This window comes from Colossoma macropomum, unplaced genomic scaffold (genome assembly GCF_904425465.1).
Source record: "Colossoma macropomum unplaced genomic scaffold, Colossoma_macropomum, whole genome shotgun sequence".
NCBI classification, from domain to species: Eukaryota; Metazoa; Chordata; class Actinopteri; order Characiformes; family Serrasalmidae; genus Colossoma; species Colossoma macropomum.
The window spans coordinates 1,688,751-1,714,630 of record NW_023495014.1 but is presented as its reverse complement, the minus strand read 5'-3'; the positions used below and the strand labels follow the sequence as shown (position 1 = coordinate 1,714,630).

Here is a 25,880-nt window from a genome sequence, read left to right as displayed (position 1 = left end):
TTATTGCAGCAAAGGGGACAAACTCCCCGTTAATGTGCTTGATTTTAGTAGAAACATTTGAAGAGTAGATGTTCATAAACTTTTGGACATATAGTGGACATTTACAAAGGCCCAGGAGTACATTTTATATGTTTTTTGTCATTGTCTGTGCTTTGTATTACAAAGGGTAGAATATTAACTAGTGCAAATATCTCATATCAATGCAATACATCAGCTTAAACAAGAGTCTTTTTATTTTAGATCATAATTATTGTACCTCTCTGTCCAAATAATTTTGCTGACGCTGTTACACATTTTTTGTATTTTTAAGGACAGTACTGAAGCATTATCGCAGGGAGCCTGTTGTTCTCTTTCTCTCTCTCTCTCTCTCTCTCTCGTTTATTGGGCATCTCCTGTGTTATTGTTGGTGATCGTGGTCTGATAAGGATCTGCTAATTCACTGTAAATTAGATATGAAGGGTTGCTTAGATACGGATGACTCTGGGCTATTCAAGGGGACGGCTGCATGCTGCATACTGATGGGCAGATGCTGCTTTATAGAGGGAGAGAAAAAGGAGAGGGGAGCCGGTTGGAGAGAAAAGAGGGATGAAACGGCCTTGTCTTTCAATTCTCTCCATGCTTCACAATAAAGACAGCCCGTCTTTCCTTTTTTTTTCCCTTGCTGTGTTGTGGTTGTAGAAATGGTGGGAGAGAAATTTTGATTTTAGACCAGTCCTTCATGGTAAATTTAGACCTCGCCACAGGTTGTTTTTGGCTGCCTTTTGGTTAATGCGTGGTTACAAATGTGGTTTTCTTGGATGAGTGATGGTGTAGGAAGAAAATAAAGTGCATAGTACCCAGAGGGCTTGAAGCCTGTACCACCTTGAAAACTTACCACATTTTGACTGGGCTATTTCTCTTTCTCTCTCTCTCTCTCTCTAGCGGTGTCTAATCTGGACATTGAAAGTAAATTGACGTCACACTACCAGGCCCCTTGGCACCAGCAGCACAACGTGTTCCACCCCAGCACACGGCCGCCATGTCTGGAAGAGCTGCACCGCCATGCCCAGCTCAACCTGCGGGCACTGCACAGAGGTAAGCTAGCCTTGCGTCCAGACAGTACCTTCTCAGTTGGAATATTGCATCCCCTCAGCTTTGTGTTCCTATTTTATCTTGCAAGGTTGTCTACCTTTCAAATTACGTTCATAGAAATGATGTGAATTCCTTTGCTGAGCAAACTGTTTAAACATTTCAGTTATTACTGTCTGATAGGAGCCAATCAGGTATTCACTATATGGCCAAAAGAATGTGGACACTCCCCCTAATTATTGAGTTCATGGGTTTCAGCCACACCCATTTCTAATGGGTTTATAAAATCAGGCACGTCCTAGTGCTATCTCCATAGACAAATATCAGCAGTGCAAATGTCATCAGATTCCACTTTTGCCACAAGTTTGAAATTTCTGCCCTGCTAGGTCTGCCCCAGTCAACTGTAATATTGTGAAATGGAAATATTTAGGTCCCTATGTGAAATGCCAAGCACAAGCTGGAATGGTGTAAAGCCCACCACCACTGGACTTGATAGCAGTAGAAACATTCTCTGCAGTGATGAATCACACTTCACTATCTGGCAGTCTGATGGATGAATCTGGTTTGGTACATGCCAGGAGAACACTACCTACCACTACTTGGGGCAGTTTTTTAGGGTTTGGGCAAGGCCCCTTAGTTATACTGAAGGGTGATGTTAATGCTAAAGCATGCAAAGACATTTTAGACAATTTTATGCTTCCGGTTTGGCAAGAGTTTTCGGGCCTTTCCCTGTTCTAGCATGACTGTGCCCCTGTGCACAAAGCAAGATCCATAAAAACATGGTTTGATGGGGTTGGTGTGGAGGATCTCCAGTGGCCTGCACAGATCCCTAACCTCAACCCACTGAACACTTTTGGGATGAATTGGAACATCAAGGCCTTCTCCAACTTGAGTGCCTGACCTCATAAATACTCTTTTGACTGAATGGGCACAAATTCCCACAGACAAATCTTGTGGAAAGCCTTCCCAGAAGAGGGTAGGCTGTTATAGCTACAAAGGAGGGCCAACTCCATATTTATGTGCCTGATTTTGGAATTAGTTTTAATGGTCATGTGTCTAAATAGTTTATACAGTGTTGATCTGTGCCACCGTTTTCAGTTTAGTTTAGTGCATTTTGTGCTGATGTATTGAAAGCTTCCCATCCCAACTCTTCTACTTTCCACCAAGCATTAATATAGACCTACATCACTCACTCCATGTTGTAACAGAAGTGAAGAAAAGTGCAAAAGTTGAATTTATCGTAACTTGGATCCATCAGTTATGAAGAATAACTGGTATAAGGCAATAGGCAATTTATCCAGTTTTGTCAGTTTTATGTTACTGACTGGTTAAGATTTTGCATGTAATACTTGGTTAGTAGACTACTTAAAGGTGCAATCTGGCCTAAAACTAGCATTTAATGTTATCTGTCATGTTATGTAATATTCTGTAGTGCAACATTGCATCCCTTAGCCTCATTGCTTTAACAGAATTCAAAATTTTTATCTTTCAGTTCAAAAATACAATTGTTTTTTGTCCATCAATCTTCTTTCACTATAATACCCAGCATGCATTACACAAATATGTCGTATGACTATGGCTTGGGAATCCTGCCCATGATGATAAAAAAAACTAGCTAGCATAGCCACTGATGTAGAGGCTAATAAATACAGATATTATATTTGGCTTCTTTGCTGAATCATTAGCCATCTTGCTTTCTTCAGTATTAGCCAGCTAGTGAGACCTGTAGTTTGTAGCCCCTCACACCTTCAAGATACACCAGCAGAAGGGTATTTTCCTCGTCTTTAAACTGGAAATCCTCACTCTAGAGAGTACTAAAAAACACCTTCAAGACTTATCATCAGAAGGCTGTATTCCTGGTGTTTAAACCAGAAATTCTCATTCTACAGACTACTGCAACCACTTTAGGCTGAGAGTTGGCATGTGCACAACAGATGTAGAGATGGTTAGATTTTTGATTTTTGATGTTCTCTCTAAGAAAGGGCTCTGTTGGCTAATGATCAGTCATAAAAACAGTGGAGTTTATATTGCCAGCCATTCACTGATTGAACGTAGTTGGCCTCCTTGCATAATTAATCATTCAGATGTGTACAGTAGTGGTTCTTGGTCACAGTCCTGGGTTTTTCCCACTCTAGCACAACTCTAAAAATCAAACCCTGAAATAGTTGAAACAGGTGTGTTTGAGCAGAGAAAACAAACTGGGCTGTTTCAGCGTTGGCCAAAATGGAATTGTTCCAGATTCATCATTCTAGACTCTAGAGCACAAAAGGCCAGCCTACCAGAGCAATTCACTTGACTGGTAGGATCAACCAGTATTTAACACCAAGTAGGACTCAATTGATTTAATCAAATCTAATACTAATCAGCTGGAACAAAAGCATGACACCCCTTGTACTGGGAGACACTGACACTTAAAGACATATGCTGATATGCTAAAAGCATAGTAGAAGAAATGGTTAGGTTCAACTTAGTTTCATTCACTTATAGCAGTGTCCATTCACATGACACGAAACAAATGTGATATTCAGTAAATGTGAAGTCTAGGCCAATGGAAACCACCCACACTTCCTTGACATACATTTGTGCAATGGATTTGCCCTACATCAGCATGCAGAAAAAATAACTACACCCATAGACGAAACACAATTCACACCCTCCTAGTGGCACTCCGTGATCATTACACCACCTCCCCATTCAGAACATAGAGCTGCCATCTTTACTCCTGCACTACACCAACACTGTTATATACAGTCATTTCAAAGACTTTCACAAAAAATCACCATATACTGTCTCATCATGTGCCTCAGTTATTCTGTGTAAATATGTACACAGAAGCAGTGCAATTAGCCTTACAAGAAGGCAAATGAGGATCTAATATCTGACCCGTGCTGCCCCCTTGTGTTAGAATGATGAACTCTCCAATGCAGATGTTTCAGCTTCATAAATCTTTCATCTCAAGGCTTTATCTCATAGTCGTGGTCTTTTGCCTTTCCATTGACTAGCAGAATTACACAGAAAACAGAAATAGCACAATATAAATGAATAATGTACTGCTATTTGGTTTCAGGTAGTATATAGTTGTAGTACTGACACAAACTGTATGTGTTTCATGCAGATCAGCAGCAGCGTCAGCGTTCAACCAGCAGGGAGCGCAATCGGGTCACCATATCCATCTCTGTGGCACCACCCATGCCCACATTCCCCTCCCCTCATTCCCTCAGGAGGCGGGACCAGAGGAGCCGACACGCCCGTATGGTAAGAGACATGTTATGAATGGACAAGTATTCCTTTACTCAAAGAGATAAGTCGAATTTACAGAATTACCCCTAACCCAAATATAGTATAATAATATATATGTATTTGAGGTTTCTGGGACAAAAAGAAATTATCAAATGAATTGAAATGTGTGCTGCATGTAAGTTCATATACAAATTTAGGTAAACATTTAATACCTGTGTGCGATCAATATAATATATTAAACTTAGTTTTTGCTTGTGCTTTAATACTTCAACTGAATTGTTAAGATTCACTACCAGTCTTTTACTTGTCAGAGTTAACCTAAAACTAATATTAAGCTGAGGTTGTATTTGTGTGTAGACTACTTGAGGTTGGCGTTGATGCTTTGTTTATTTCTCATTCTATTATGTAACGTTTCTGCCAGTCACTTTGAGATCAGTTGAATAACAAGCAAAGAAAAGATATCAGATGCTGTACACATTTTCAGACATTTCTTAATAGACTATAATTTCGATGTGTCTTTCTTCACTGCCTTTTACGGTACAGCAGGACCGAGCTGAATATCAGACAATGCAAAGAAAGGTAATTCATATGTTACCGCTGTCCAGTGCTCTGATCACTGTGTATTTATGTGTTGCATTCCGAATTGCTTCAGATCCAATCAATGATCATTTGATTGTAATAAATGTAACTAACTGGAACCATTTTGAGGTTTTTACAATACCTGTTGCCTGGAAGCCTTGAAACGTCACTAAACAACACTTTTTTATGGAGAAAAGAATATGATCCATAGCTTCTACTGCTTTTTGGCTTATTTATTATAGAGCATCAAGATATTAACTATGATACTTGATTAAAAACTTCCTTTTCTCTGTACATCATCACTCCCAATAGGAGAGGAACACCAGAGAGTCAGACATGCAGACTCTCCCTAAGAAAGTTGTCCAGGTGAAGTTAATGCGCTTATGGTGTCAGTTTGTGAAGCATGAATATAATTTCATAGCTTTTAAGGTTCATAGAGAGTTGTCTTCACATTTCTTACCAGTGTTTTCCTTCCAGTGACCATTCCTACAATTACTTTGATCACGATTATATTGTTGCATGTTGCATCAGTGTTTTTGAGGTCTGCATGGTTAAATTTTTAGCGAATGTGATAAGCGTCTTTTGTGGCGAAACACCAGGCATGCCTTAATCATTTTTGAGTTATTTTTTACCCTCACCTCGTTGGGTTATTTTCACATCATTGTGATTTACCTACTGCCTCAAAACATACCATTCAGTACTGTTTTTAACATGCCCTGCTCAGCTTGTCCTTGCCATTCCTCACAGAGAATCCATGATGGCATCTTAAGGGCCATTGCGTTACTGCATTAAATCGAGTGAAGTTAGAATACATGCAGATTTCAGCAGGAGAACTTGCCCAGAAATTGTTGCAATCTACTGCAAGTTCCTTTTCAAGCATGGAAAATAGCAAAGCTGTTTTTAAGTCATATAACAATAAAATGCTTTAAAGTATTTTATATAATCTTTCAATTTATAGAATATTTCAAAACCATAAGATTTAATTTGTTACAATTAAGCTGGGTTTTTGTAGAAAACTGCTCCATCTGTTAAACATGACTGCTGAAGTAACTGTACTCATTGTAACTATACTAGTTAGCAAGCTAAGCACTATAGAGTTAGCAACAACAACAAAGAATGTGTCACAGTGCTCATTCTAAACTTCAAGCTTAATCCAGATGGAGTATTTTTGTTTGTTACATTCAAAATTCTCATAAAACAGTTTGTTTTTTTCTCAGAAGGCAAAGTTTGTTTAGCTAGCCAGTTTGCTCACTGAGGCTAGCAGCAAGTGCGTTCCAAAGGCAATGGAAAGTGCAGATGTACGTCTACGTCTACCATCTGCTTGTTGCTTTCAGCACATTTTGAATCGCCATTTATTACTCCTTACATTTTTATAACAATAGCTATGAATACAGAAAATAGCAGAATATTTTACTTAGCCACACAATTGTGAAAAAAAAAATACGGTTGAACTTCAACTGAAAATACAAATTTAGCTTAGCGTCAGCTTAGCTTCATGGGGTGTTTTTGTGGGATATTTCTTTAAACTAAAAAATGGCATTTCCAAAACACAACATCTGCAGGTTTTGCTGGTGACCAGGCGTGCTGGTCTATGCTGGTTTTCAAGCCAGGTTAACTAAATATAGAGGTTTAGTTGTCTAACCTGTAATTTACATCACCTACAATTCATTATCAACCTCTGCATCAAATGCAAACAGCAGGGGACAATTGGACAACCTTTCTTCCATGTTGAAAATGCTGTTCCTCATTGCAAGGGCATGTTGAAGAGTGGGGGTAACGGTATGTTAAAAACAGTAAATGCAGAAAAAAGTTCCAATTTTCTTGTACATTTGTTATTTCCCATGATGCAGCAGGAGAGACCTGTGAGAGAGGTGGAATTTCAGCCAGCACAGAGAAAGGTAAATGATGACAGAACAACTTAAAAGGGTGGAATTTAAGGAAAAAGTAACAGTGTGTTTGGTTGCAAGGTTATATATTAACAAGGCCATGGACTAGACACAAACATATCAAGCCGGTGAACCCAGTGGTCTCTACTCCCTGACTAACCCCTTCATTTCGTCCCCCACAGTTTGTGGTCTGGAGCTGGCAGGAGTACAAGATAACCCTCTTTATGCTTCCCATTAACTTGATCGTTTTTATTGCAGAAGCGCATCCAGACATACTGCAGTAATGGATTATGTCTTCCAATGAAAAAGACTGTTCTCTGTTACATTCACCACTCTTAACCAAATTTACTGTTGGTGTCACACTGTCCTACTGAGAACCCAAAGACCCAACCCCAATGTTCATTTTCATGTTTAATTTTTTTGTTGAGTTTCCATCATTTTATCATTGTTGAGTCTTGTGTTTGCCATTTTTGTTTTAGCGTGAGCGCTCACGTCCCTCCTCCCCTACTGTATGCTGCCTCGTCCCCTGGATCCGAAAGGTATTCTCCCCGCAGTCTTGGCTTAGCCAACAATTAGCATCTGTCTAAGAGTTCTTTTCCTTTTCCACCACACTTCCTTTTTGTACATTCATTCTAGTTCATCATAGTTAACCTGTCAGTAGAAGTGGGTAGACTAGCTAAAAATTGTACTCAAGTACAATTATTGTCACGTTTAAACAGTAATTACTCAAGTAGAAGTACAAGTGGTAGTCAAAATAAACTGAGTCAAAATAAGGATGTGTCTAGTGAAAAGACTACTGAAGTAGCAAGTAAATTCACAGGACAAACGTGTATGCAGAGCCCTGTAAAAACATGCTGGCATCCATTTGCTCCAAAATGAAATCCAAAGGCAGCAGTGTAACGTTAACGATGTGCCTGACCATTGTGCAATAACAGACAATATAATGTACCAACTAAAGCAACCATAGAAACACCAGCATAAGAAGAGCAAGTGGTTTCCTGCATTTATGTAGATATAATAGACCACAAAACAGAACAAAGTTCACACCGTAGATTTCAAAATCGTGTGCTCCTTTATGTTAATCCTTGTTTTCATAATCGACAAGCAACGCTTGTGCTTTATTGTAGTAGAACCAGAGTAGAAATAAACTATATGGTCAAAAGTATGTGGACACCTGGCCATCACACCTTTGAGCTTAATGGACATTGTATTCTAAAACCATGGGCATTAATATGGATTTGGCGCCCCTCCGTGGCTATAACAGTAGCTAGCCCAAATCCTTAAGACCAGCCCCAGACCTTTATCCCTCCTCCACCAAACTTCACTGTTGTCACTATGTATTCCGGTAGATAGCATATGAAGACTCATGGCAATTTTTACACGCTTCAGCACTTGACAGTGCTGTTCTGTGAGTTAGCAAGGTCTACCACTTAGTGGCTGAGCTGTTGTTTCTCTTAGATTCTTCTGTTTGACAATGATTGCACTTACAGTTGACAGGGGCAGATTTAACAAGGCAGACATTTCATGAACTGATTTGTGGCAAAGGTGACATCCTATGACGGTGCCATGTTTGATTTTAAACATCTGTTAACAGTTGGTGTGCCTGAAACACCTAAATTCAATAATTAGGAAGGGTGTACACATACTTTTTTACATGTAGTGTGTATTGTTTGGAATAAAATAATGAACATTTTTCAGTAAACTTTAGATATTATTGTTAACTCAAGTGTCTTTTGGAGGAGCTAAGCTCTTCTGCGCTTCCTGTAAATTGAACACTGATGTTGTAAGGGTTCAGCCGGCCCCGCCTGCTGCCGGCAGAGGGCGACGGCGGCAGGGTGTCCAGCCTGCGCCGCCTGCTGCCAGCAGAGGGCGACGGCGGCAGGGTGTCCAGCAAGTCCGCGGGCTGATTAGGCCCAACGCGACACACCTGCGGACTCCTCTACTTAAGGTCAAGGCAAACAGTGGTGTTTGTCACACCTTTGTAGAGGGGTGACCGGTACGGTACTTAGTGTCAGAAAAGCAAAGCAAAGCAAAGCAAAGCAAAGCAAAGCAAAGCAAAGCAAAGCAAAGAAAAGAAAAGAAAAGAAAAGAAACTGCCCCAAAACTAAAAAAGAAAAAGAAAAGAGGGCTGAGAGAAGAAACTGCCCCAAAACTAAAAAGGAAAAAGAAAAGAGGGCTGAGAAGAGAAATTGCCCCAAAACTAAAAAAGAAAAGAAAAGAGGGCTGAGAAAAGAAACTGTCCCAAAGCGGCTTAAAGCCAATTAAATAAATAAATAATAAATAAATAAAAAAATAAAAGGGAGAAGAAGAGGTCTGCCTTCCCTTCGTTTTTGGAGTGGAAGTGTTTTTTGTTTTTCCTATTATCTGTCCTCTCGCCTCTCTAGTTCAGCCTTTGTTTGAGCACGCTGCTCTCAGCGTCTCTTTTGTTTGCCGTTCGTCATTTTCCCGCCTTTTCTTTTCCCCCTTCCTTGAGGCGTTATTGCCGGTAGTTACCTGTGCTCCTCAGTGGCGCAGTGGCAACGCCGCGAAGAGCACATCAATACATTGCCGGTTCGAGCCTGGCTTTGGGTCACCTCAGGTGCATGTTTTGGAATCACAACAACTCATTTTTTCCATTTTTTTTTTCTGTTTCCATTTCTGCACTTGGGTCTGCCTCCCCGCCGTCCCGTAACAGATGTGTCAGATAGTTTTGGTAGCTTGTATGGAAAACATGAAACGTCCCCTGTTTCAGCCATCATGTGGTGGAGTGAACGCTTTATTTTCACAATTCAAGTTCCCCAACTGATAGTTAACCATATGTATCTGACTGGCTGCATTTGATTGGAAAAACAAAGTTATGTAAAATTTGACCTCATTCTAATTGGACAGAGGTGTGGGGGTGTGACAACAAGGGCACCAGTCAGGATTGAAGAATCTCTTGAAGAACAAAACGCAAGGAATGTGCAATAAATTCAAATAATTTAAAAATGTAACAGGAAGAATGTAGACAAATGTAACAGTGCTTTTTTGTTACAAATATACTTGAGTAAGAGAGTAAAGTATCCTCTGTTAAAAATAATATTTATTCAAAACGTTACGTGAGTAAATAAAGAAAATGTGCACCCATCTCTGCCTGTTAGATCAACTCCATCTGATTGATGTTTTTTGTCAGCATGTCTTACCATGTGTTTTTCTTACCTTTTAACATCCCTATCTGAATTCTCCTAGCACTGTGTTTTTGGACTAACACTGGACTAACAGTAACAAAGGTCTTGCATTCACAAATACTGTTTTTTACTTCACACTCTTGAGATATATAAAAGTGAAATATGTAACCCTTCCAAAAACAATTCTAATGTCTAAATCTATATCCTAATGGAATACTTCACCTAAAATGCTAGCATGGTTGACATCTGGCCCCTAAAGCTAGCTGTCATTTATAAATAGCAATGTTTGCAATTTTTGGCTCATATATTCTATTAGTGTGTTTAGCTTTGGGCTTAGGCTAAAACACATAACAGCTTGAGGGAAAACTGTTATTTGCCTTATGTGCTAGATTTGAAACTAGCGTTTTCATCCAGTGGTTTATTCAGTAATAGTACCATTTCCTGTGTGAATGCTTAATGCTTGAATGCCGTCCAGCTCATTTTGTCTGATGGAAGACAGACACTTGATTTATTTGCAGATTTTCCCTCAAAGTTGGTTTTTATTGCCCTCAAGAGCTTACTGACTTGTTTGCAGCCTTTGTGGTGTGGCACGGCCTTGGTGAATTCTTTTACACTTTCGCCTGCTTTGCTCCTTTTGTTCTAATGAAATTGAAGCTGGAATAGAGCCAAAATCCTTAACTCTGGCTCTTTGTCCTTCTCTCTGTCTCTTTCTTTCTCCATCTCCCCCACTTTTCTCTCTTATTCTTCCTTTCCCCCCTGCTCTCTGTCTATCCCATGCTCACAACTGCACACTTGATCAAGATGAAATGTAGTATGAATTTATGAGTATGACAAAATGCTTCCTGTTAGCTCATGAACAAAGCTGTGAAATGTTATGCTTCTTTAGTTTTACAATGGCTTTAATCAAAAACATGTTATGCACAGAGAGTGTATATGTTGTGCCCTGAAGTCCCAGTGGTCCCAGTGGTCCCAGTAATTACAATGACTTGTTAACTATTTGCCATAAAAATATAGTAATCCATGAAACAGTCACACATACTGTGCTAACTGTCAATCAATCATTCTGCCCAGGCTGGGACCAATACAAATGCAGATGGAGACTTGGTGGCAGTGGGCCACAGGCCAAAGTGTCCGGTTCCTAATGTGCCCACCACACTGGACAAACAGACCAATTGGTCAAAAGCTCTGCCACTCCCCACTCCAGAGGAAAGAATGAAGAATGAATCTCAAGTCATCTCCTCTTGCATTATCCCTATCAACGTAACTGGTAAAACCCCAGTGAAAGTTCATATGTTGACCCCATTAATGCTCAGCAAGTTCTGTGTGTCTTAATCGTAGGCTATGTGAAGTCATTGAGGGCTAATATATTAAGAACTTAGTTTTAATCTAACACATACTGCATGTAGTCTGAGGTACAAAGGCTATAGGCTAGTTCAGAGCTCTCTACACTGTAATGTCTGACTTGTATTACACTGACTTGTATTGTGTGATCCTGTAGTTGGGATGACAAAGTTCTTCTTGACCTTGACTTTCTTGATATTGATGTCAGATATAGGGTTGCATGAAGGATACCTTCACTTAGTTCTGAGGCTGTACATCTTGGATTACAGGTGTGGGATTTGACCGGGAGGCAAGTGCCCGCTGCTCACTTGTTCACTCGCAGTCAGTGTTGCAGCGCCGAAGGAAGCTGAGGAGGCGGAAAACTATCACAGGGATTCCAAGACGAGTACAACAAGACATGGGTATGATTACCTGATGCTATTCTTCTAAATTTTGGCTGTGTAAGTCATGTGAAACCAGGGAGAACCAATAACTATACCCAAAGTTATGTTGTCCTTTATTAGAATCTGTTTTCTGATTCCTGTGCTGGAATGCGTTTTTTAAATGCTATGGATGACATGCATGTTACTGTTGCTCCTAATTTCCACCAGATTCGGATGAATCTCCTGTGGCCAGAGAGAGGACTGTAGTGGTCCACACCAATCCACACATGCCCCTGTGCCAGGAGGAGCTCTCACTCAGTGGCCGGACTCTAAACACCAAAGACTCTGGCTGCCAGACAGATGACTTCTTGATTGCTGCCCCATCCCGGAGGCGCATCCGTGCCCAGAGGGGCCAGGGAATTCCAGCCTCCCTCTCCCATTCCACTGGAAATATCACTTCCTTACCAGATCGCTCCGATACTATGTACACTGCTGCATCAGGCACTCGCCTGCGATCCAGAAGTTTACCCCGAGAAGGAGGCCGACTTCGGGATGAAGATCATGACGACAGTGACGATGACGATGATGATGATGATGATGATGAGGGTGATGAAGAACTATCTCCTTATGAGGCTGAGGACTTTCTGCCAGGTCCAGGGCAGAGGATTCTAAAGGACGAGGAGGAGAGCACAGATGACCAAGCCATGCCAGAGCTAAAGAGGATGCAGCACACTGGTAGTCCTGAAAATTCCTGGATTGAGAGGGGCAGGTCCAGGCTCCCACGCAAAGCTGACATGGGAAGCTGTGAGATCTCCTCCAGTTCAGATACTTTCAGCAGCCCTATTCACTCTGTCTCCAACACGGGTGTGCTTGGGAGCCAGATTGACCACAAGGAGGATCATCAGTCTTCAAGTGGCAACTGGAGTGGAAGCAGCTCCACATGCCCTTCTCAGACCTCAGAGACAATACCACCAGCTGCCTCACCTCCCCTGACTGGCTCCTCGCACTGTGATTCAGAACTATCCCTCAACACGGGGTCTCATATCATTGACGATACTACTGGCTTCATCATTGACCCCTACCACATGGACCAGCCACAAGGCCAGGGCCACAGGTCTAGTTCCTTCACCTCCTCAGCCACAGATCAGATGGATGATGCGGGCGTCAGTACTGCTAGTGATGGGGAGTGGAACTGCAACCAGGACCAGCAGGATCAGCCTTGCCCCCAGGACTTCAGCCCAAAGCACTCAAGGGAAGATGAGAGTGGCGTAAGCTGCCCTAGTTACTCCAGTGGTGAAACTTATGAGAGCTTTAGTGGCCAACCACCAGCTGAGAAATTGGAGAGCTCTTCACATTACACCGTTGAAACTGAGGGCTTCTACACCTCCATGCACTTTGACTGTGGTCTTAAAGGTAGCAGAAGCTATTACAACTATGCAGCCATTGACCCTGACTGTGGCCCAAGTGGTAACATTGCACCTGGAATGGGTGAATACCCTCAACCAGACTACAGAGGAATGAGTACACTTGGAAGACAGTGTCTCTCCTTAAGAAAACCAAAGGCCAAGCCTCCCCCACCAAAACGTAGCTCTTCTTTAAAGGAAGCAAACAGCAGTGTGGACGTTCCAGAGCAGAACGAACCAAAGATTACTAGTGAGCTGCCCCTGCCTTTGTCTTCCAGGGAGATGAGGCTGCAGCTGGACTTGGCCGGTTCTGCCGGGCAGCTTGATACTGCAGGTCTCTGTGAGGAGTCCCTTGGTGCCTGGGGTGTAGAGAATGTCCGAGAAATGCTGGACTGCTCCTCTCCATTCAGTTCCTCTGACACACATTCCTTCAAGGATGAGGGTGCCATACAGTCCGACTATGCAGACCTCTGGCTCCTCAGTGACTTGAAATCCAACGATCCTTACAGGTCACTGTCCAACTCCAGCACTGCTACGGGTACAACTGTAATTGAATGCGTCAAGTCACCAGAGAGTGCAGAAACTCCAGCCTGTCGCCCCAGATCCAGACCCACTTCACCAACACTTCCACCACCAGAAGGTGACTTTAAGCTGGGTTCTCCCGAAAAGCTTGCAGGGTTGGCATCCCCTTCCAGTGGATATTCCAGTCAGTCAGAGACGCCTACATCTTCCTTTCCTTCTGCATTCTTCCCAGGTCCACTGTCCCCAAACACTGGCAAGAGGAAACCCAAAGTACCAGAGAGAAAGTCTTCACTTGCTTCTCTTCAGCAGCAGCCCCTTGCCCTCAGAGACCCAGGCTCTTCCTCCAGGAGGGATACTGACTCCCAGGCCATACCTCCCAGTCACCTTGACCTAAGTGCTCTTCACTGCAAGCCCTTTGCCCACAGGAACCAGATGCACATCCTTCATCAGAACAAGCAGAAAGCGGCCGCAGCAGCTGCTGCAGCAGCAGAGGCTCGTGCTGCTGCCGCAGCTGCAGCAGCAGCAATTACAGAAGCATCTAGCTCAACCCACCTGGCCATCACTCCAACTGTTCTGAGGTCGGTCCAACTGCGATCCATTGGTAAACCAGCTGAGGGGAACCTGGGGCAGGAGCAGTCTTCTGATCCATCAACTCGACCTAAGTGTCCCACAGTAACTATAGAGACTCCACCTTCTGACAATAGGCATAACAGGAAACCACCAGCCTACAAACCACCTGCTGTACAGCACTGTGAGCCCCAGCTTTCTCTTAACGAGGCCATCGTAACACCACATGAGGGGGTGAAAGTCAGGCAGGAGAGGTATGGCCCAGGAACCTATTGGGCAATGACAGCTTTCAGAACACCTGTGGAACCAACCAGTGAACAAGATGAGCTGTCAGCTCAAACATCCCAGGGCCCTGAGACCCACAGTGCTCAGCAGGAACCAGAGTTCAACCGGTATCCGGATGAGGAAACAGAATTACCAGTGGAAAGTGCCAAACCTGAACAGAGTGAAGCACCCCGGCCAGATCCTCCAGCAGAACCCTCCTTGTGTTTAAACAGCACAATGTCCCCTCCTGCTTACAGTGAAATACACAGGAGTGACTTTGTACTGTGCAACAGCCCTGACAAAGTGCCTGCTAGAAATTCAGAAGCATCATCGCACACTTACACAATCAGCGATGCCAGAAGCAAAGAGGAGGAGTATGAGACATCAGGTGTCACTACCAGAAGTGCCTCACAAGATGGACGCGAGGATGGATCAACTCCAGATACAGAGGACTACTTCAGCAAAGGTAATGAAGGCTCAAACATTGTCTTGCCATATAAATTATACAAAGTTTTTATGTATATCTTTGTATAACTTTGTATAATATTGGTTGTTCTGATTGAATGTAGACAGATTGATACAAGTGAACTTTCAAGACTTTCAGTGGAATATGAACTCATTGTTAGATGCGAAGCACCTCATGAAAATGGCTTGTAACTCACACACTCACATACTCACTTGTGTAGAGCAGGCTACAAATTCTCCACAAGGGGCACTGTTAGCAGTCAAATATCTTTTGATGCCTCATAAGAGTAGTGCTTCACATCAGTGAGAGTGTCCTTGTTTTTTTCCACAGACTCAACTCCCAGTGACAATTCAATTTCTCCTCTGACTGATGATTCAAAGCCAGATGACGATAGTATATTCCCTTCTCCTAACAAGCTACGCACAACTGAGGACCTGTTTGCCATGATCCATAGGTAAGCTTCTTGTTTTAAAACCACAGATACTGATAAATACTTTTCATTGTTATTCAACTCAATTCAACTTGTGTACACTTTTTACAGTAGAGATTGTCGCAAAGCAGCTTTACAATGATTGGATATGAACCCACATCAGGGAATTGAGTGGTGGAAATGTAGGGAGAGTGTTAGTTAACCTTAATAAAGGATATGGAGATTATAGAATTTGGTGCTGTTTCCTTTGAAATCCTGCTGCAAATGCAGGCTGGAATAAGATCTGTCAGAAAGTGGGAGAAAAACAAAAAATAGATAAAGTCTTCTGAGCAGAAAATGATGGTAGCATTATTAGAGCATTAAATACTATGAACACAATACATGCCATTGGAAGTAAATGAGCAGGTTTTCAGTCTAGATTTTAAGACTGAGAATGAACTGAATTAAACCAGGGAGGTTGTTCCAGAGTCGGGGAGCTTTGTGAAAGAAAGCTAATACTTCTTTATGATATACAGTATAATATTATAATCCATTTTATCTAAAACATTTCAGATCAAAGAGAAAAGTTCTTGGACGGAAAGACTCAGGGGAGCTCAGTGGAAAAAGTCGTCTTGGTGTTGCTCCTGTGACTGCCCCTGTAAGTAATCCTGTCACATGCCCCACCATTCCAGCTGCTGCCCCAACTCCCCCTGCTGGTTCCCAACGAGCCCCAGGACCCATTTACAGGAGTGCCAAAAAATCCAGCACCTCAAACGAGGAGTTCAAGCTACTGCTGCTGAAGAAGGGCAGTCGCACCGACTCTAGCTATCGCATGTCAGCCACTGAAATCCTCAAAAGCCCCATCACCCCCAAGTCCCCAGGGGAACTGTTACTGGAGGCTGCCAGGCAACCAGAGGAACCCCCTTCACCGCTGCAGGAGTCTCCTTCCAGTGCAGAGCCCCTCCCCAGTCCTTTCCCCAAGGCGAACACTGAGGGGTTCTCCACAAAAACCCTCACCATGTCTGCTGCCTCCAGACAAGGTCGTTCCAGGATCCCACCTGCAGCCAACAGCAGCAGGTACAGCACTCGCAGCCGGCTGTACACTGCCCCGATGCAGGCCATCTCTGAAGGAGAGACTGAAAACTCGGATGGAAGCCCACATGATGACCGCTCCTCCTAGTGGTGTATTTTTGTTTTTTTTACCACAACACAGAACAAAACAACAAATCCCTCATAATTTGAAAAAAAAATTAAATGATGAAAAAACATATCTTGACTGAAATATGTGATATACAGACATTTATATAATTTTATCCCAACAAATCTTAAGATCTTCAGAAGAAAAAGATCGCTTGCTCACCTTGAACTTTTTGTATTCCATTAATTGAGTAAACCTATGTTGTGGCCAGTGATGAACTTGAATTTTTATCACAAGCTAAGGGAACTTCTAGTGGTCATTTTATTGTATGGATGCTTGACATCTTGACATCATTCCTGAAGAAACTAACCAATAGCCAGTCCTTCTTTGTTCATTCACAAAATGTGAAGGGTGTACATTTCAGCAACACGTTTACCAATGTAGAAAACGTTTCTCTATTTTCAGATTTTCATTACAAATTAATTGAATGAGTTTTACTGTATTATCTTGGGTGAACGGTGAAAGGGAAATATCTTGTATAGTATTAGACACGAAACCTGCCAAAGTCCCAATCAGGAACTGTTGAAAGGCCACAACCATTTAAAAAAAGCAGCTAGTGTTTACAAAGAGAGATTACAGTGAAGATACATGTTGCAAGTAGGTGTGGTTTGTAGCGACTTACGGTGTTACCATTTGTAATGATTCCTAATTGGGATTTTGGTTAGGCTTACATAGGACAATCGCACTGTGGCCTTTCCTAACAGGAGGTCTGTGAATGCAGAACAATTCTCCAGTCTCATAGGCAGTTTTTTAATGGCTGAGATCTCTAAATGCATAAATGGTTTGCAAAACCTGCGAATATTTTGCACTTGTTTGAAGATGGTAAAACCAATTCCTTTAAAAGATCTGTACAAAATGAAGTGCTGTAATGTACATTTATGATAGAAATGAGGCCACGTGTAATCCATTTCAAAATAAGAGTAGTTCTCAGATAGTATTACCCATGATATGTGACAATAGATTTCATATTTTTCATTACAGGTTGCCATGTAGTCCATTATACCAACAGGAAAAAAATCATTTTACATTTTATATTTTAAATGCACTTAAATGGGGGTACTTATAGTATGTTCATTGTTTTCAGGTATATCACATGTAACAACTTTAACATGCAGAGGCCAATGTGTGAGAAATGATAAGTTCAGAGGAAAAATTCAGTGAAATTCTTCACCTGTATTCTATGAATACCCTTACAATTGTGCAAACTGTTCAGTTTGAGTGGGATAGGTTCACTTTTGCAGTGAATGTTTTTTTCTATTCAAGAACAGAAGTCTTCTTTGAGGTCAGAACTCAAAGAAATTAGCAAGATCCGTCAAGCTTACACTGTGCCGAAGAGAGGGAGGGGGATAAGCTGTGAACTGAATCCATATTTTCATTTCAGATCATCCTTTTTCTGCTGCGCACTGACGTTTATTTTTTTTCTCTTTTTTTGTCTTCTGTACAGCATGCAATAAGACACTAGAATTCATAGGGAAGTATTCACCTGAGAGAAAAAAAATCATTTTCAGATCACTTGAATTTGTTGAGTATGTGCTATGTTCAGTAGATGTACAAAATGTTAAGGTTTTTGGTGCGAGTTGCATTTTTTTGTATTGATGTATGCATAGACTGAGCTTTATCCCTTATGTGGAAGAACTGGACAATCTCTTAAAGCACTGTTGCTATGAAAGAAATAGAGAAATATGGTATGGTTTGTGGACAGGGTTAGACTAATGTCTTTGTTCTGGTGGAATAGAAAGAAAGGTGTGAATATAATCTCATTCAAGAGAAGGACATCTTTTGCATCTATGTAGCTTGTTGCTGACTTGCAGATGCTGGGAAAGCGTATTGCTCATTATTTGTATATATGTGGTTGTGCGACTAACAAATATATGATAATAATTCAGCCTTTATTTCTGGACTGTTGTTGAATTGCCATGTACTGTATGTCCTGACAGTACTTTTTTCTATATAGACATATATCATTACTCCACAGAAGAGTTCACTAAATTGCTGATACAAGATTTCTTTCATCATTTACACAGGAAGATAAACAGGCCATACATTACACTTTCCATCGTTTTTTTTTTTTTTCTCTTTTCCTTTTAAACACTGAAGAAATATCGACTTTTATTTCTGTGTGCTCAACTGCTTTTGGATCATACCTATAGAACTATGAAATCTATTAAATCCTCTATTAGATTGCAACATTTAATAGGAAAAAAAGAAAATATTTTTAATTACGGGATATTTTATCCAGAGAATTATTTTGTTAATAAATGTAGAAAAGAATGACGATAAAGCTTTATTTAACTAAAAAATACTAATGATTGAACATATTTCATATCAGGGGTGTATTAGCCAATGGAAAACAAGGATGTTACATAGATACTGTACTTATGAATCTTTCTAATTAGCTGTAAACTTTGCATTATTTACATATATGCTGTATGATATACAATTCTAGTCAACTCTTTTTGGTGCTCTGACATAATCCTATAGGCCATATTCTCTCACTGTTACCATTGTTATCACTTGCCATTTGCCATCTCATTACAGTTGCTTTGTTTTGCTCCCACTTTGAGCCTGACTTCAACACTAGTGACATCCTGAAACTTCAGATATTGTAGCAATGCACCTGTGTTTGTCCACTGTCTATCCACAGTAGCTCTGGTTTAGGATTTTATAGTCCTAAACTGCCAATCTGGATGCTGTTTAGGCCTTACATGGACATTTCTTTTTGCGAAAGGGAAGTTAAATGCAAGGCCCCATTTGCTTATCATTGATAATTTTACATTGAACTGTCGACTCCTCAACCTAGGACTGTTGTACTGTTCCAACATGATCCATTCACTACGTACTCTACTAAAGAGTTCCTGTTGTTTTCTTACCCTCTGATGTGTTGACTGTTCTTGTGCGTTTTCCTTTTCTAAAACGACCACATGTATCACCTATCACGCTGCACGAATGGGGAAGCACATTATGCTTTTGCCAAAGGGTTTCTGACGTGTACAGGTGTGAAAGTAAAATAAAAGAAGCAAACGAAACGAGAAGTCGGACGAATAAGTGCGGGTTATAGCGCAAAAGTCTCTGTACTCGAAGCGTGTCACTCAGCCTACAAGCTTCACTCCAAGAGTTGCATCTGGTTTGTATTTTTGTATAAACGTGTACATACGATCTTTTTATCGAACCAAACGGAAGAAAAAAAAACAAAAACAAAATGTTGCAAAGTCGTTTCTTTTTGTAAAATGTTTTCAAAGTTTACATTAATTCCAAGCCTTTGTATATTTTTGAGCTGTGCAACACTCTCGGTCCTTGTATTTATTTTTTAGTAAACATTGTGACAATTCCATTGTAAATTTGAACCATTTCTTGCCAGCTCAACTGGCTTGCTTAGTAACTGTGCATAGAGAAGGCCAATAAATGTGACTGCATTGAAAAATAACCCCAATGCTTGGCTCACTCATTTACAACATTTGAGGCAGAAATGCTTTTTTGTGGATGCTCTTTTGACAGAGATGAAAATGTTTGAATTACACAGCCACAAAAAAGGAAAATACATATCCTCCATTTTTCTTGCATTTTATTTTTTCCTCTGAGGTCCTCTTATGACAATTGTGTGGGTTTAGTCACAATTCATGTCTGCTTGACCATTTTCCAACCTCTCTGTATCCCTTAGAATTAAGACTGCCGCTTTTGTTACTGTGCCTTTAAGACTGATATTTGTAAATAGACTCTTTCTCATTGGCTGTCCTGGATTGTGCCTTGTTCAAAAGGCAGTCCTGAAATGCTAAAACACTGCTTATAATTTCAGCACAAAGGGGCGGGGCTAATATGCTGCAGACAAAATATGTGAACAAATAGAAATGATTTGGTTTTTATGACATCACAAAAACAATGAATTCAAAACGGGCTGTTTTTCCAGCTTAGCTTTCATTTCAGTCAGGACTACTTTATCAAAAAGAATATTTTGTTTCCATTTGTAAGTTACATTTGGAGGTATGACTCTGTTCTGGGACCTGCCTGACCTTCTATGAAAGCCCAAGGCAGGGAGAGCAGAAGAAAGACCCCCAAAACAACCATACAAGGCAAACGACCAGCCAGCAGGAGAGTGCAAAGTGGCTTGCAGAGGAGCGGCAAGAATGGCCAGGCTAAAGCAGCTTAAATAAATGTTCTGAATTTAACCAATCTAATGCATAGCAGGAGATCAGGTGAGCCATCGGCTGATGACAGCTGGTGATTTGAGACTGGGGCCTGAGCTTCACTTCATGACCTGCCTGAACTAACGCCATGCTTAATATATGGACTGTGTAGACTTGGGAGTGAATGGTATGTTTTGAAACTTTAACAGCATTTACATACCACATCAAACTCTTCCCACAAAAGTGTGAGGAGGATTTGGTTTTGCATGATATGAGCCCTTTAAGGCAAGACACTGAAGGCAGAAATGACAATTTTGGTCCCTGGATAGCAAACAAAAGATGGTCCAATTCTGGCCCACACTTAGTGCTTTCATCCAGCCCAGTTATCTGTGGAATGACGGCGATGAAGTCAGCCAGAAATAATTTTTAAACCAAATTTGAGTAAAACTGAAAAACATTTTCCATCAGTTTCCATTTTGTCAGTGTACTGCCACAACTCTGCCAGAAGTGGCCCAGATGTGGTTTAGGACATGTGGGCAAAATAAGGTTTAATGTGGGCCACTTTTGACTCACAGACAGTTTGCCAGTGCTGACAGTGTCTGGATACTGGAGTGCAGACATCTGGATACTATCTAGTCATTATGGATACTATCTGGTCACTGTAATCATAAAAAGAAGACTCAACAGACATTTCAGCATTTTTTGTCAGTTTAACACTTCCAGCTGTATTTTCCTCAGTTCTTCGCACAACCATGTTGTGTCATATTTCACTGAAATGCTGATTTCCTGTATTATCTAACCAGAATATCAGGTCTAGTAGCTGTGCACTAATGACAGCATTCACATATATGGTGCATGTTCTCTAAGATGTAATTTGGGTAATGTAGTTCTAAAGCCCATTCTTAAAATCAGCTTTTCTCTACAATCAGAACCAAAAATCTCAGCCTCTAGAATATCTGCATACATGAAATTTTACGTGTTCATTCCTAACCATATTCTAAAATATATTACAGAAGGATTTCTTAATATGTTACTCATTTGATTTGGTACTACAAAATGACCCCAAAAATGTTTTATAATAATTAAGTGTAGCGTTTTCTTGTTTAGGGCGGCACGGTGGCGCTGTCGCCTCACAGCAAGAAGGGCCTGGGTTTGATTCCTGGCCAGGCAACCAGGGTCCTTTCTGTGTGGAGTTTGCCTGTTCTCCCTGTGTCTGCGTGGGTTTCCTCTGGGTACTCCGGTTTCCTCCCACAGTCCAAAGACATGCAGTCAAGCTGATTGGACATGCTAAATTGCCCCAAGGTGTGAATATGTATGTCTGTCTGTCTGCTCTGTGATGGACTGGCGACCTGTCCAGGATGTATCCTGCCTTCTGCCCAATGACAGCTGGGATAGGCTCCAGCACCCCACCGTGACCCTGAAGGATAAGTGGTTTAGATGGTGTGTGTGTTTAAACAGTAAAACAATGAAAATTAGTATACTAAATTAAATAACAATAATTTTTCCTGGCAAAAATTCATTATGATATTTATTAGTTTAAAAATGATCCTGTTCACCTGTCCTGTCTTGCCTAAACATACCCCAACATTGCAATCTTACCACCAAAACTGCTGTTTTAAATGTTAGTTAACTTTTCTTTCATAATTCCTCCATAATTTTTTCACACTGAAGTAAATAGTGTTGACTCACTGACTCCATGCAAATCCAAAATTTAGTAACATAATCACTTAACTCTCCCCTCTGTCCATTTATGGGTATCCTGCTGCTGCTTTAGCCCCTCAGCTTAGCAACAATGCAATTGAAGTTACATAACTAACCAGCGGAGGGCAGTATAGTACATTATACAGGTTCTCTGCAAAAAATGATATCAAGTATCATGAATTGGCAAGTGAAATCATTTTAAATCTGGTCAACATATCTCATTTGTCTCATTGTGAAATTGTAATAGGAATATTATAAGATTATACAGCTGATTACTAGACATTTGAAACTTATTTCATAAAGAGAATTTGTTAGTTTGTACTAGCAGATCATTTTGGCTTGTTTCATAAATCAGTGCTTTTAAAAACAAGCAAAATGACCTTCACAATGAATTAGACTATTTCAGTAGATAGATACTCAAAATAAATATAAAATGTATAAACTTGTAGTAGGGTGGAGAAACCCCCAACATAGTATGATTCCCCTTTTTCCCATCCCGTTCAAATGATAGGGCCAAATCTAATCTTCACACATTTGCTGAAAATCTATGGTCTAATTAAGTCTGAAGTTCTGGGATTTATTCCCCTTATGTTTGTCCTCAGATAACAGTGATCTATGCATTTATATAAACACTCTTGAAACAGATGTGTTAAAAACAACACGTTCTGTCTCTAACTGGACACATCAGTGTGCTCAGTTGGAGACAACGCATTTTGTGTTACTTTTAACGCAGAAGGTGTTAAATCAGAAAACACTATGACACAAAAAGTGTTAAAACAGGTAACACAAGTAAGTGTGTTGTTATTTACCACCACTTTTTAGTGTGTACAAGAACATTTTTTTAAGTATATATGATTAATAGGGGTTGGGAGAAAAAAGTTTGTTATTTACTTATTTTGTATTTATATTGAAGTGAAAGTGTGAATTTAGACTTTGGGTTAAGAATCACCCCCAAACAAGGGGCAAAAGGCCCCTTAAGCATATTGCCACAAAAATAGTATTTAGTACAATATTCAACATGAAATTTGCTTCACTGACTAGCTAGCAGTCAGTTATAATAATAATAATAATAACAATAATAATAATAATAATAAGAAGATGAAGAGGAGGAGGAAGTAATTAAAGGAGGTTTTATTTCTAAAAGGACATTTAAATTAAACTGACATTGCCTGAAGTGCTGTACAAAAGGAGTGGATAAACTGAGAGTATAAGCATAATAAAACAAATAGGGTCTGTTTCTCAGACCTAGATTAAGCCTAATCCTAGATTTAAAAGAATTTCCTATAGTCCAGGACTAAACATAATCTGTGTCTAGGAAAGAGAAAAAATAAATCAGAACAAAAAGGACAAATAAAGTAATATGAAATGGGCCGATACGCTTAGTAACATATAAGCATAATGAAATAATAGAAAAACAGAGTAAAACAGAGAACCGAGAAACAGAGAAAAAAAATCACAAAAAAATGAAATTAAGAAGTGACAATGTTTGGTAAGACGAAAGAAGAAGAAGAAGAGGATTAAATGGATTTAAATTATATTATTATGTAATGAATATAATCACAATAACTATTTGATTTATGAGCAAGCATAATTGTCAAAATAGAACAAAAGTGTTTCCATTTTACTATCTTTTGTCAGTGCTTATTAAAATAAAGTGGAACCATTAAGACATAAATTTAGGCCTTGGTTTCTTTTAAAATATAATATTTTGTTGTACTTTGCTTAATAACACTTTTTAAAGCAAAGACTAGAAATGTGGTGTATGAATCTGACATATAAAACTTTAACATTCCGTAAAACCTAGATGACAAATTCAGGCAAAATTCACCAGGGGGGCTTCTTAACCTAGGTAGGGGGGCATCTTTCCCTGAAAAATGCCTTTTGTAAGATTTTCCTTTTTGTGCTATAAAAGCAAAGCTGGCTGCTGTTCTAATTCAGTTCCCCTATCCATACATTTATCCATTTCATTCTGTACACACTGAACGTACGCACAAGATAAAGTTTACAGTAAATGGATATTGTTCCTTTTTTATACAACAGCCTCAGTATTTGACATACTGACTAGATTTAAGATGATTTCACTCTCATTTTTGCAGTGTTGAAATCAATATAGACATCATTACCTCTCATTATCAAGTTCCCTTTCTCTCATGATTTATAATAATGGAATGATGAGATATGAGCAAGACCAAGTCATTTGAGGTTGTTGTAAATGTCAGCGAGCTGTTTTTGTGCAGGATAGTGAATTTAAAATATGACTAAGTAAATATGGTTTTGACCACAAATATGAGAGCAGCGCTAGCAGTAGCTGGTGGCCCAGCTGTGGCTTATGGTTTATGGTTCTGAGACCATTTTCTACAATTTCCTTCAAAACCATGGCAATAATCTCCTCCTAAGTCAGTAACAAAACCCTGTGAAAAACCAAACCCTATCCATCTGTCACTCAGAGTGAGTAAGACATCATGGAGACAAAGGCTAGCTCCACACTCTTCTGAAGAGAGGCCGCACAATAAGCCACACTGTTTTAACGCTCTGTAGGAAACTACTGCCATTCATAATTGATTAAGCCTCTAGATGAGATTTGGTTAGAGTCTGACTGAGGGGACTGGTCTGTGGTCATCTCCCCCCGACCCCCAGGCTTTAGGACACTGGGAAGGTCATGGCAGTCTTTGAGGTGAACAGTGAAACAATGAGCCTTTTAGAGACAACAGACCACCATCACTTCAGACAAATTCCTTCCCCCCTTTATGCACTCTCCAAACCTAATTCAATTATGAGGCTAATAATAGGACACTGCCATGTACCAATACTGCCTGGCGAAACTCAGACATACACAAGATGTACTATTTGCTCATATTCAACATCATATATTAAAACTAACCCAACAACAATTGAATTCCGAGCTAATTTAACATTTCCTGTAATCACTGTTTCATCTCAATATTTAAAGGAACATCATTTGGCTATAATTTAGAAAAATGTCAACCCTGCCGCGCTGTTTGGTCACAAATACTGGACAAAGAAAGAGGCTGAATGTAATATTACCCCCACAGTTTCTGCTCACAGCGTTGTAAGAAGTAACACTGTTTCTTTATAATATAATCATGAGTAAACATTGCTATTAAAATTACGATGAGTGTTTCAAAAAAGAAATTGCTTTATAAATAGCCTTATATCATGACTACAGAATCTTGACCTTAATAGGACTCAAGCGACACATTTTTTCCCACCCGTATTCCGACAAACCCCGCCCACTTGTGCTGGCGTTCCGCCGAAGAGACAAATTATGAGTCACTAGCCAATCCCAGCCCAGGACAATGCGGTACTAGCCAATCTCAGTATAGGGCTATGAGCTACTAGCCAATCCCAGCCCAGGACAATGCGGTACTAGCCAATCTCAGTATAGGGCTATGAGCTACTAGCCAATCCCAGCACAGGACTATGACCTATTAGCCAATCCCAGCACGGGACCAAACTAATCTTACTGCGGGACTATGAGCAATTAGCCAATCTCAGTATGGGGCTATGAGCTAAAGCCTATCCTAACACAGGGCTGTGAGCTAACCAGTCAGAGCTGAGCTATGATCTGCTAGCCAGGCCTAGCACA

General features: G+C 40.5%; 1 protein-coding gene across 1 annotated transcript in view; it reads left to right on the top strand.

The window, feature by feature from the left end:
- nhsb (Nance-Horan syndrome b (congenital cataracts and dental anomalies)) overlaps positions 1-16,600 on the top strand; it is a 102,846-nt gene extending 86,246 nt beyond the window's left edge. The window contains exons 2-9 of the mRNA XM_036561075.1: positions 922-1,074; positions 4,184-4,323; positions 7,253-7,312; positions 10,991-11,186; positions 11,530-11,661; positions 11,851-14,844; positions 15,175-15,298; positions 15,827-16,600. Coding sequence (XP_036416968.1) covers positions 922-1,074; positions 4,184-4,323; positions 7,253-7,312; positions 10,991-11,186; positions 11,530-11,661; positions 11,851-14,844; positions 15,175-15,298; positions 15,827-16,433 — 4,406 coding nt within the window. The 3' untranslated portion in view covers positions 16,434-16,600. The remainder of the gene's footprint in view (positions 1-921; positions 1,075-4,183; positions 4,324-7,252; positions 7,313-10,990; positions 11,187-11,529; positions 11,662-11,850; positions 14,845-15,174; positions 15,299-15,826) is intronic.
- Positions 16,601-25,880: the final 9,280 nt, after the last annotated feature.